General features: G+C 39.2%; 1 protein-coding gene across 7 annotated transcripts in view; it reads left to right on the top strand.

Moving 5' to 3' along the window:
* HTR4 (5-hydroxytryptamine (serotonin) receptor 4, G protein-coupled) overlaps positions 1-13,884 on the top strand; it is a 194,573-nt gene that overhangs the window by 125,525 nt on the left and 55,164 nt on the right. For 5 of the 7 annotated variants that reach the window (XM_010850499.1, XM_010850503.1, XM_010850497.1 and 2 more), the window contains 3 exons: positions 4,863-5,016; positions 6,243-6,284; positions 8,570-9,138. In XM_010850499.1, the coding sequence (XP_010848801.1) occupies positions 4,863-5,016; positions 6,243-6,284; positions 8,570-9,138 (765 nt within the window). The remainder of the gene's footprint in view (positions 1-4,862; positions 5,017-6,242; positions 6,285-8,569; positions 9,139-13,884) is intronic. The other 2 variants (XM_010850501.1, XM_010850500.1) reach the window with 1 other exon arrangement.

The raw sequence follows: 13,884 nt of genomic DNA, 5'->3' as shown, positions 1-13,884 counted from the left end.
AGACTGCAGGCCATGGGGTCACGAAGAGTCGGACACAACTGAGTGACTTCACCTTCACTTTTCACTTTCATGCATTGGAGAAGGGAATGGCAACCCACTCCAGTGTTCTTGCCTGGAGAATCCCAGGGATGGGGGAGCCTGGTGGGCTGCTGTCTATGGGGTCGCACAGAGTCGGACATGACTGAAGCAACTTAGCAGTAGCAGCAGCAGCAATATAGTTTAGAGAAAATAAAATAAAATTCTTTTTTCCCCTTTACTTAATGTTAGTTTTTATAGTAGGAAATAAAGGATTTTTCCTAGGCTTGCTCCACCACCTAACATCAGTTTGTGTGTGTGTGTATATTAGTTGCTCAATCATGTGACTCTTTTCGACCCTATGGACTGTACCCCATCAGACTCCTCTGACCATGGGATTCTCTAGGCAAGAATACTGGAGTGGGTAGCCATTCCCTTCTCCAGGGGATCTTCCCAACCCAAGGATTGAATCTTGGTCTCCTACATTGTGGGCAGATTCTTTACCATCTGAGTCACCAGGGAAGCCCCACCTCACATCCTGCAAGAGTAACTTTCTCCAGCTGTCTGTGCTTGAAACCATCACTATGTCCTACCTTATCTCTCTGGGAAATGAACATTCCAAGCAACTTTATTCCAGGCCCTCAGTGTTCAGGGCACAGACCGTGTATGTAAATGTGTAAGGGCTAGGTAGGATGTGTACTGCATCCACAGGATGCCTCTTAAAGTTGAATTTCAAAAAAGAACCTTTCACCTTTATTTCTTTAACAGCAGCTCCAAGTAGCCAAGGGCAATGCAAGTTAAGTGGTCAAGAATCCACCTGTCAATGCAGCAGGTACAGGTCCGATCCCTGGGGTGGGAAGATTTCCATGGAGAAGGAAATAGCAACCCACTCCAGTATTCTTGCCTGGGAAATCTCATGGACAGAGGAACCTGGCAGGCTACAGTCCATGAAGTCACAAAAGAGTCAGATACGACTTAGTGACTAAGCAACAACAATGCAAATTAATGTATCGAACGTTTGGACAGCAGAACTTGGGGAGATCTTATTATTCACATGATATTCATCATGCTATGAAATCAGACAATCACCTTGGCCAAACTGGGCTTAGAAAAGAAAGTGAAAGTGAAAGTCACTCAGTTGTGTCTGACTCTGCGACCCCATGGACTATACAGTCCATGGAATTCTCCAGGCCAGAATACTGGAGTGGGTAGCCTGTCCCTTCTCCAGGGGATCTTCCCAACCCAGGGATGGAACCCAGGTCTTCCGCATTGTGGGTGGATTCTTTACTAACTGAGCTATGAATGAGCATGAGTATAACCATATGGTTATAGTCCTTTTCTGTAAATTCTATTGTCTTCCCAACATAATCCTCTAAACATACATATCTACTTATGGAAATCAGAAGAATCTTCATCTTGCCCCTTCAAACATACCTTTTGTCCTATAAAATACTTGATTTTGTTTTGTCTTTTTGAATTTTTGGATCTATGTAAACAATGGAGATCCAACCAAATTCCTAAAGTCTCTTGTCTTTATCCAGTATCTTGGTACCTGTTCCAAACCTCAAAAATCATAAATTATTCAGCAAAGATAGGAACACACCCTTTTCCAGTTATCTTTTGATTGCCTTCTTTGGGTTGGTGGATGAAGAGATGCTATAATTTGAGCTTTGACCTGGAGGTGTAGTGAATAAAATTGAAAGCATTCTTACTTAGAACAAAGTTTCTATGAAGGACATATCTGGCATTCAGAACCATTTTCACTGAGGCAGGGTACTTTGGTTACAAGTAGCAGAAACCTCTTTTAGCCAACTTTATTAGGTTTTGCTAGAGCTGACATAACAAAGTACCACAAACTGAGTGGCTTGGAACAACAGGATATTTATTATCTAAGTTCTAGAGACTAGATGTCCGAAATCAAGGTGTTTACAGGCCCCTGCTCCCTCTGAACCTGTAGGGAAAAGATTCTTCCTTGCCTCTTCCTAGCTTCAAGTGTTTTGCTGGCACTCTTTGGTATTTTTTTGGCTTGCTGAAGCATCAGTTCAATCTTCTGTCTTCACATTGCCATTTTGTCTCTGAGTGTGTCTGTCTTGTCTAACTTTCCATTTTTATAAGGATTTCAGTCATGTTGGCTTAAGGCCCATCCTAATCACCTCATTTTAATTTTATTTCTTCTCTAAAGAACCTGCTTGCAAGTAAGTCCATATTCCAAGGCACTGAAGGTTTGTATTTCAGCATACCTTTTGGGAGAGGGAAGCACATGTCAACCTATAACATCAACTGCGCAAAAAGGAATTTAGTGGAAAGATATGAGGTGGCTTGTTTAATTGAAGGAAGAACTAAAGAATTGAGAACCTAAAGGGGCAAGAGCATGACTGCCCAAATATCTAAGGGGCAGGAGCTGCTCTCAGTCCTGCTCAGAGCGGGAGGCAGCTGTGGGAATAGAGGGACCTTTGCTGACTTTCCCATCTTCGCATCACTCTGCATGACATTCAGAGTTCCAGGAAAATGTCTGATTAGATCACACCCTGGCTGGAAAAGTCATAGTCACATCATTTATTTTCCCAACTATACAACAACAAGTGAAAAGAGAATTCCCAAAGGACTTTGGATGCTATTACCAAGGAAAAAGAGGGAAGATGGTAAATGTACAAAACCAACATATAATCTAGCTAATCTAGGCCCTCTAGCAGGAAGTGAGGAAGGGAGCAAATTTTGAAAAAAAAAAAATTATGTTTTCATGTACTCCAAATTCATCAACTTTTTGTAAGTAAACCTCTGATAATTATTAATAACAGCCATTCAGAAAAATTTGCCTTTCTTATATAAGTCAAGAGTGTGAAGAGAATTCCACTTAATTGTTATTCTTTCCATTACTGAGTTAGCCTTAGTTAGATTTGGCTACCATGTCAGTTTTATAGATAAAGAAAATGAGTTCCTGAGTAATTCCCTCTCCCATTCTTTGGTTTGTTGTTCTTTGCACTTTGGTCCAGATCAGGACACTCCACTGTCTTGCTTGGCACAGGGAGTTCCCTGACACAATGTGGTCAGCTACTCTTTGATGCCTTAGAGGGAAGGGTATAATTCTCCCCTCCCAGATCCTATGGCACTCTCTTCTCATGCTCCAACACTGGGCTCTCCTTCTCATTTCACCCTCTCTCCCAACTCATCCTACCACCAGCTTTTCAAAGAATATAGCCTTTGTTCTATTAGTTAGGCTTTGAATTAAGAAAAGAAAGGAAGAGGTGGTAAAAATTAACAAAGTGAATTGCATAAAATGAAGGGTATAAGGGGGTGGCTTATCATTAAATGGTATAAAATCTTAAAGAATAGACTTAGCCTCCAGGCTGTCTTTTTGCATTTTTTTCTTTGACTTTTCCAAAGACAAATGGCTGATAAGCTTACCGTGATATTTTACTTGTTGTCAGATTCAGTGAACTGTCTGGGCATGGAAGTAATGGTCTCCAAGATTGGAACAACATACAAGAAGCAATCTAGGAGTTAGAGGCCCGATCATCGAGTGGGGCAAGTTGTACCTCTCTCTGGAGATAAGAAGAAAGCTAGTACCATAGGCGGGACTTCCTTGGTGGCACAGATGGTAAAGCGTCTGTCTACAATGCAGGAGACCCAGGTTCAATCCATGGGTTGGGAAGATCCCCTGGAGATGGAAATGGCAACCCACTCCAGTACAATTGCCTGGAAAATCCCATGGATGGAAGAGCCTGATAGGCTACAGTCTGTGGGGTCGCAAAGAGTCAGACATGACTGAATGACTTCACTTTCACTTTCAGTAACATAGGCAGAATCTGAGCTCTGGAAACCATGAGCAGAGAGTCCCCGGAAAAAGATAAAACCCTGATAAATGGAAATAAGATGGTCTCTACCAGTAGGTAGGAAATGATGGAGCAGGAAATATTTGAAACTTTACTTTCTTGGCCTCAGAGAAACAATTAAATGCTTCAGTCCAGAAATAACACATGTTGATTTTATTCATAACTCAGGCCAAAATAGTCAATTGGCCCCACTCAGCCACAAGGAGGCCAGGAACTGGACATATGTAGCAAACAGCAGTGATGATTTCCACTTGTCAGAATGCAAACTCCAGGTTCCTCCCCCTCAGGCTCTATTTCAGGAGATATTTGAATTCTGCATTTTAAGCAGATCTCCTCAGGTGAGTCTAATATAGAGAAGGGCAGAATCCCTGGACCAAAATTTAAAGAACACTGACTTAGAGCATCAACTCGGTATAGGTAGGTATCAAGAGGATGAGAGCAAGTTTGAGATGCTGTTCTTAGAGCTCAGATGTAGGGCCAACTCTGGGTTACCTCGTGTTAAAAGGACTGCGTATATCTGGATGCAGACGCCCAGAGAGCTGGGCAGTAGCCTTTAAAATTCCTAGGCATGAGGGTAGTGTTAGGTCTGTGCCTGAGACAGAGCAAACTCTCAGGTATATGATGAGTTTCTCAGGTATCAGGAGAGGAAGAGGGATATGGGACCAATGTCTGGTAATGGTTCTCATATGTGTGATCTAAAGTTTGTATTTATAGTAGCAGAAACTCATGGACAATACAATATTTTATTGTACAATTGCTTTTTATTTTCTCTGTTCTTCTCCCACTTCTCTCTCCCTTCCTCTACTACTTACTCATCCAATTTCCCCGTTCTCTTTCTTTTCTCTTCCTTCTTTATTTTTATTCTCTACTTCCCCCTCTAATTTGCCCCTTTCCCACTATTTCCTCTTCTTATTTCCCTTCTCCTCTGTACTTCTCTCTCATGAATTATGTGTCCTCCTTCTCCCTCTCATCTATCCTTTCCCTTGGCACCCACCCCCTCTATTCTCTCTCCAGGTATTATGCCATCTGCTGCCAGCCTTTGGTCTATAGGAACAAGATGACCCCTCTGCGCATCGCATTAATGCTGGGAGGCTGCTGGGTCATCCCCATGTTTATCTCTTTTCTCCCTATAATGCAAGGCTGGAATAACATTGGAATAATTGATTTGGTGAGTACTCATGCAGACCGTATGGATTTACTGTCTGACTAACTTTGTTTGCTTGGGATTCTAAATAAACAAACAATGTCAGGTTAAGTGGGTATCCTAAGAAAGATCCTGACAGAGTAACAACAATAACAACAACAAAAAGCAGGCTAACATTTTTCAAAGTTTGCTGCTAAGTCACTTCAGTCGTGTCCGACTCTGTGCGACCCCATAGATGGCAGCCCACCAGGCTCCCCTGTCCCTGGGATTCTCCAGGCAAGAACACTGGAGTGGGTTGCCATTTCCTTCTCCAATGCATGAAAGTGAAAATTGAAAGTGAAGTCGCTCAGTTGTGTCCGACTCTTAGCGACCCCCTGGACTGCAGCCTACCAGGCTCCTCCGTCCATGGGATTTTCCAGGCAAGAGTACTGGAGCAGGGTGCCATTGCCTTCTCCATTTCAAAGTTTACTGTATGCCAAAAAGTAGTACAGTAAATACATGTGATCCTGACAGCAGCATCCCTTTGGGAAAATTATAATAATTTCCCCCCATTTCACAGATGAGAAAACTCAGGTTCAAAAATGGTGAAGTAATATGCCTGTGAATTCACAGCTAGTGAATAGCGGAACAGGTATTCAAAGCTTCGCAGACAAACTCCAGAGCCTGAGGGATGTGATGTATCCCAAAAGGCCTTCATCTCATTTCATGCTGAGACCCTTTGAGGCTTATGGTGACTCACGGAAAACCTGTCGGGGGGGGTGGAGGTTTCCAGAGAATGTATGGGCCCGGAGTCCAGAGAACTGGACCCTGAGCCCAGCTCTGTCATTGAGCCACTTCCTGAAGGGCTGTGACGAGATCTTTGGGTCCTCATTGGGAACAGTGTCTTTGAGCAGTGTAGGAAAACACAGGTTGCAGGCATTATCTGTCAACTCCTGTCTAGATGCTCTTGGAGAGTTTCCAACTCTGACATACTTTGTTTTCAATATCAAACTTGCATTGAAGATTGAAAGCTATAATCTGGATCCATTAGCAGGGATATATATATATATATATATATTTTTTTTTTTTTTTCCCCGCCTAAGGAAGTTGTCAGGTAGTCACTTTAAGATGGATCCCAGGACTCTGACCAGGGAATGGGGAGGAGAGAGTGAGAGTGAACTCTGACCCAAGAGGACCAGTCAGAATAGGAGCTGCCCCTTCCTCTCTCCATCTCATTCCTAGCCCCTAATCTTGCCTTATTCTTTGTCCAGGAAAGGATATCCAAGCCAAGACTGGGCCAGGATTTGCATGTGGTATGTCAGAACAAGAGTTCCTTGGGCTTCTGAAAGAAATGCTGGGGACAGAGGAGTGGAAAAATGAAAGGGGATCCGTACAAGGGAGACTGTATGGATATTTTTTTAAAATCCTATCCCTTTTCTTTCAAGCTTTCAGTTTTATCGTTCTTGGGGGAAATGAAATTCAAATTTCTAATAATGAGTAGATAAATATAATAATGGCCAGCAAATGTTGAACACTTACTGTGTGCCGAGCCCTGTGTTAATTTAATCATTGTCTCACTCAGGACTCACAACAGTGCTGTGAAGTAATCCTGTCATCATCCTCAGGAAACTGAAGGTCAATGAGGTTAAGTCACATTGGTAGGGAGTGGTGGTGACTAGAGCTAAGCCCAAGCTGACTGGACCCAAGACCCTATGTCCTTATGTTTGTGCTAAACTTAATCCCTAATGAAACTTCTGTGCATCAAAATTTGTAACAAGGACTCAGCACACTAACCTTCTGACGTAGAACTTCCAAGAGAAATAACCTAGTGAGCTGTGTTCTTTTGTGACAGTGAGATAGAAGCATCCCCTGTTTAATTCATGTAACTGGGGAAAGGGGCATCTCCTTACTATTAACATGCTTAGTGTTTGCTCCATGATATTGTAATTGCATTTCATATCTTTCACTCATTTGCACATTGAATTGGCCTAGAGAGAAACTAGTGTAACCCAGGTGTTCATTATACATGTGTAGTTGATCCTTGTTATTCATGGTAATAAAGTTGCTGCAAATACTGAATTAGCAAATCATGAATCTTTGTTCCTAGGTGAAATATAGGATTAGGTTCCTGTGACTTGAGGCAAGTAATACTGAGATAAAAAGAGATTTTATTATGATAAAAATGTCAATTCAATAAGAAGGTATACTATAAACTTACAATATACTATAAGACAAAATACTAAATGTGTACACAGTGAATGAAATAGCATATTATTTATCATACATATTTTTATTCACATCTCTATTCATGTGTATGTTCACACTGGATGCAGGCTGACCTCAGGAAGGGAAGTGTCATTGGGTTACACAGCTCTCTTCAACCAAGATCTATTCCTAGAGAAGACTGATAACTAAGAGCCATCAGCATGCAGAGTTTATAGGTGGAAAAAGTCTTTCAGTTCCTAAGATGAATCTAATATATCACAGTATTCAAGGCAAGTGAGATTTACACCAGTATATAACACTATATGCCACTGTCTGAATTAAAGAAAGAAGAGAAAACCCACACGATCATCTTATTACTATCAAAAATGCATTGACAAAATTCAATATACAATCATAATTTAAAAATTTTTTCATCACAGTAGGAATAGAAGGGAGCTTTCTCAAACAGAGGACATTGACAAAAAACTGACAGCAAATGTCATACTTAATAGTAAAATATTGAAATCTCCCCTCCTAAAACTGGGACTGGAAAAATGGTGTTCACTGTTACCATTCTTATTCAGTATTGTACTAGAGATCTTATTAAGTTCAACATGCAAGGAAAAATGGTATTAAGACTATAAAGATAGAAATGAAATTGTCATTATTTGTAGATCACATGATTATTCATGGAAAACATTCAGAAGACTCTAAAGATGAAATATTAGTTACTAATTTAACAAAATAGTTGAATACATAGCCAATATACAAAAATTTTCAGAGTTCTACATATTAGCAGTGGACAGTTTGGAATATGAATTTAGCATAGTACTATTTGCATTAGAATAAAAATGCAAATATTTAGGTTAAATCTGGCAAAAGATGTTTATACAAAAATATAAAATATTATGGAAATAAATTCTGAAAGACTTACATAAAGAGAAAGAATTATCATGCTTGTGAATTGGAAATCTTAACATTGAAAAAATGTCATTTTTCCTCAGTCACACTATTCTAATTCCTATCAAAATTCTAGAAGATTTTTATGGAAATACTGAGATATAAGAAGACCCAAAGCAGCCAAAAGCGTATTCCTTTTCTACCGTCATGGTTCTATATGCTGTAGGCTTATTAGAAGAAAAACAAAAGCTTTGCTGATAAACCTTTTTTATTTTCTTTCCCTTCACCCTTTTCTTTTATCTGTCCCTCCCTTTCATTCTTTATCCCTTTCCTCTTTCTTTCGACCTTCCAAATCCTCCTTTTCTCTTCTTCTTTTTTATCCTTTGTGTTTTCTTACAATTTTTCTCATTCTTCTCCTGCTTCTTCCTATTCACTTTTTTATTCCTTTCCACCCACCCTGCTTCTTCACTTCCTCTTTCCCTCTAACTCTCAGATAGAAAAAAGGAAGTTCAATCAGAACTCTAACTCTACGTACTGTATCTTCATGGTTAACAAGCCCTACGCCATCACCTGCTCCGTGGTAGCCTTCTACATCCCATTTCTCCTCATGGTGCTGGCCTATTATCGCATCTATGTCACAGCTAAGGAGCATGCTCACCAGATCCAGATGCTACAACGGGCAGGAGCCCCCACAGAGAGCAGGTTCCAGCCAACAGACCAGCATAGCACTCATCGCATGAGGACAGAGACCAAAGCAGCCAAGACTCTGTGCATCATCATGGGTTGCTTCTGCCTTTGCTGGGCTCCATTCTTTGTTACCAATATTGTGGATCCATTTGTAGACTATACTGTTCCCGGGCAGGTGTGGACCGCTTTCCTCTGGCTTGGCTACATCAATTCTGGGTTGAACCCCTTTCTCTACGCCTTCTTGAATAAGTCTTTTAGACGTGCCTTCCTCATCATCCTCTGCTGTGATGATGAACGCTACCGAAGACCTTCCATTCTGGGCCAGACTGTCCCCTGTTCAACCACAACCATTAATGGATCCACGCATGTGCTAAGGTGAGTGCTCTGGGGCTTGTTAGATTTTGATCACTTGCATGACTCAGAAGAGGTAACTTTCAAGTTTTCTGTTTCCAGATGGATTATTCTTAAAAATCTGTATACTATTTTCAAAGATTAAAATAAACTTCTCCCATCTGTTAATGGAATAGAGTAGTGAATAAGTGCTTAGGCACTGGGGCACAATGACCTGTATTCAAATCCAGCCTCCAGAGCTCTTGGACTTCAGGCAAGTCATTTAACCATTCTGAACCTTTGATTTCATTTGAAAAATGAAAATCATAATCACAATTTCTACATCACAGTGATTTTTTGAGAATCATATTAGCTATTTTGTATAAAGCACATAGTACAGAATCTGACACCTAGTAAGAATAGAGTGTATATTATCTACTCCTATTTACAGGTACTATTTTAGGGTAGTAATTAAAGCCATAGTAAAATAGTCTTTATTTTGATCCTCAGAGCCACTACTAATCATTTGCATAATCTTTCTTGATTTTTACTTTTTTCAACTGTAAAAAATGGTAATAATTATAACACCATCATATAGGACTTTTATGACAGGGGTAATGTAGTCATATATGGCCTGACACATAGAAAGTGCTCATAATACTACTAATAATATTGTAAATATTAGTAGGAGTAGAACTAATAGCATATAACCTGATACCATAAGATGGCTATAAAATAACATGATAAGCTAAAATAAAATAAACAAAGTGATAAATTGCAATAGTAATGCCATATGATAAATGATAATGGAAGTATGGACAATGTAGACTGGGGATATGAGTGAGAAAGAAACTGATTTGGTTAAGGGAATGAGGGAAAACTTCACAGAACAGCATTTTTTAAGAATTTTAGAATTAGAGGAGCTGTCAAAGAAAGCATTCCAGATAGAATGAGCAGCATGAGGAAGGTATTGGAATATGAAAGAGTGGGGAAAGGTCAGGTGATTTACCCAAGGTCACATAGGTTGATGGAGGTAGGCAAAAATTTGGAGTTGAATTTCAGTGACTAGGCATGATGCCTCTTTCCAAACTCTGATAATTTTCTTGCTACCCTGGCTTACAGTTGTTCTTAGCTGTGAAAAGCCATGTATGATAAGTACATTTATCCTTTAGCAAAGATGAATCATCAACATTTTTTTCCCTTTGTCCTGAGATGCACAGGAATTTCCACAGAGCAGTTCCTTCTTTGAGACAAGCATTTAATTTTTCTGATGATAACAGTATTTAGCTGTTTTGGCAGCTGAAAATTGGGGACTTTTCATTTGCATGTGTAAGAAAAGAAGAAAACATAGGAATTTCTATGAAATATCAATACTTTGCTTCAGAGATTTCTCAGAAACATAAATTCAATTTTCTGCTACCGGTGTGAACAGACTTGTAGTTAAATCCTAGTATGATGTTGAGATTCCAGCTGGTGGAAAGGCCTCAAACGATACTCCTATAGGCTGGCATTCTTATTTATTAATAATTATTGCGCCTTCATGAGTGTCGCAGAAAGGATCTTACAGTAAAGTGAAGTTTGTGTATAAGAACTTCTGTGTGGGTGCCAGAGACCTTTTAGTTATTTAAGCTTAATTGCCTACTACTTGGCACCCCACTCCAGTACTCTTGCCTGGAAAATCCCATGGGCAGAGGAGCCTGGTAGGCTGCAGTCCATGGGGTCGTGAAGAGTCAGACACGACTGAGCAACTTTATTTTCACTTTTCACTTTCCTGCATTGGAGAAGGAAATGGCAACCCACTCCAGTGTTCTTGCCTGGAGAATCCCAGGGACAGGGGAGCCTGGTGGGCTGCCGTCTATGAGGTCGCACAGAGTCGGACACGACTGAAGCGACTTAGCAGCAGCAGCAGCCTCCTACTTAGTCTGTTCTAGTACTGCCTTTATTAAGACAGTTGTTTAGAACTGATGCCTTTCCCCACAGTAACAGTCATAGAGTTTAGGGTTTCTAGGGCAGCCCAGGAAACCTATTTTACTAATACTGTATTATTTTATCCCTCCTGATTTTGGAAATCTGCAGCATGATTGTTAAGCAGAGAGAGCAGTTTAGAGATGGCTTATGTGTTTATTCTTCACACTTTGTTCCTTAGATTTATTTCTTCCTGAGGCCATGAAAAGTACAGGAAATTGGTATCAGGTATTTCACTGTGGAGGTGAAGAATCTTGTAAGAGTGGAGGTAGCCTATACAGGGAAGAGAAAACTATTTGAAACTTGAATCCACTAGAGTGTAAGCCTTGCAAGGACAGGAATCCTGCCTGTTTTGTTTCCTATGACATAACAAACGTACAATATGGTGCTTGATGGATAATTTAACAAATCATCAAATTAATTCTCCAGATTGACTATTTTAATTCAATCTAAGAAAAATGTGTGTTTTTCCTAAAAATCCCACAAGTAGGACGTCAACAAATTCAGGTGAATGAATGAAATATAAAACCTGTAGCAATGAAAAGTAAAGTCAGCTTTTATCCTACTAACCCAGCCCCTAGACAACAATTACCACTAGTCTATAATCTTTTCAATGCATTTACAAACCTTCATAAAAACATACAGAGTCTCAGATTTTTCTCCCTTCATTTTACATAAATGGAGCCATTCAGTGTGTACTTTTCTGGACCTTGCTTTTTATTCTTTAACAATGCATTTTAGAGATCATCCCACTCAGACATATAGATCTAACTCATTATTTTTAACTGTTACATAATCTTCTGTACTAAAAACACATATTACATTTTATTTAATTATTTCCCATTAATGGATATGTAGGTGTCTCCAATCTTTTGCTATTACAAACTGTACTATTTTTAATGTCCTGAAACACATTTCTTTGTGCATGTGCCAGTATTCCTTTCAGATAACTACTGAAAGTGAAACTGCACTATTGACAATTATGTGCATTTAAGAACGTTATGCTTACCGTGAAACTGACCTCCCGGAGCACCATAGTACCTTGCATTTCCATCAGCAGGCCATGAGAGTATCTGCTACTCTTTCCCCCCAATGGATATTATGCATCTTTTATTAATATACTACTTGAAATATGCTCTTTCATTTTATTTACATTTCCCAGATGATTTGATAGATTGGCCCTTTTCAAAATTAGTTATTGAATGTACCTTCCTATATTTGGTACTTTGTCTGAAAACTATTTTCTATTTTTCTGATTAATTTCTGGATGTTCTTTATTATATTCCAAATATTAATCCTTTGTTAGATAATTTGCAAAAACATACTCCCATGTTCTGCTTGATTTTGAACTTTGGTTAACTTTTTTCTTACAGAAGTTTCAAATTTTGAAAAAACTCTTATTTGACCTCTTGCAGTTGATTCAGCTTTTTTCTTGAAAAATTTCCTCAATTAATTTTCTTAAACACCATATTTATCTGGTTTTCCTCTTAACTCACTAGCAATACCTTCTGAGAATCCTTAACAGGTTCTTCCTTTTCTATCTGGCCTCTAAATGTTGGAATTCTTCAGCACTTGGTTCCTAATACTCTCCTCAAACTACATTCTCACTTTATGTGATTTAAGCATCCATGGCTTTAAATGCAATCATCATGCTGTCAGCCCTCTCATTAATTTATATCTCCAGGTCATAGCTGCCCTTTGAACTCCAGACCACAAGATCCAATTTGCTTCCTTGACAACCCCATTTATATGTTTCTTTGGAATATCAAACTTCATGCATCCAGAATAGAATTCTTCTATTTCTCATACCCCAACCACAAATTTCCTGAGTCTTCCCTATCTCCATAAGTAGAGCTATCATCTACCATATTAATAAATGGCCCTGAGGGACAGCTAACATTTTAGAAGGCAGACTTAAAGGTTTTAGAAAGGAAAAGCAATCAGCCAATGTTGGAAATATGGAGTTAAATCTAAATAAATGCAAAATTTAATCATACAAGCAAAATATAAGTCACAGAAATGTAGCATGATGCCTGAACAAATTTATAGCTTTCTGTGTCAAATTTGGAACTGTGTGTCAGTTTCCTCTTCCAAGGCATCTATTGACAAAGTATGGGGCAGCCCACCAGAGACCTCCTTCCATATCATTAATAATTATGATTATGATCATGATGCCTAACATAATTCCAGAAAAGTGTGCCAGTTTTTAAGAACTGTATTTAAGAACTTTGAAATCATTGTTGCATTTAATTTTCACAATACCAAAAGAACTTGGTGTTATAATTATTGTCATTTTAACGATGAGTAAACCAAGGTTTAGAGAGGGTAAGTAACTGGCCCAAACTCATACAAGTAATAGTAAATGATGAATCTTGAAGCTGGAATCCAGATCCTACTCTTCCTGACTCCAGAGTTCAGTCTTGTCCAGCCCACTTAGAGTCAGGAATAGGGTTACCACTTCTCATGTTCATCTTGACTCTTTGCATAAATTAGGTGAGACATTTATCAGTCTGTCAACTCTGCCATCATGCTCATGTTTCTCTATCTTGTCTGCAAACTGTAGTAGTTTGCAGTAGAAGATTAGTAACTTGTTCAAATCCAGGCCTTTTTTCCATCTTTTTTCTAAAAAGGAACTAAGGTTATATCAGATAAGTCTATTCTTTATAATCTCATATTGACTTCTTGCCTGGGCACACACTGACTATTCAAAGAAATAATATACTTAATAGAAACTGATCTCAGGATAGATACTAACCTTTTCTATAGAAAACACCCTTTTTTTCAATTGGATTGTTTGTTCTCTTCTTCCTCTGAATGGCAGTGACG

This window comes from Bison bison, unplaced genomic scaffold (genome assembly GCF_000754665.1).
Source record: "Bison bison bison isolate TAMUID 2011002044 unplaced genomic scaffold, Bison_UMD1.0 scf7180017864291, whole genome shotgun sequence".
NCBI classification, from domain to species: domain Eukaryota; kingdom Metazoa; phylum Chordata; class Mammalia; order Artiodactyla; family Bovidae; genus Bison; species Bison bison.
The sequence above is the reverse complement of the archived record's forward strand: the minus strand, read 5'-3'. Positions and strand labels throughout refer to the sequence as shown.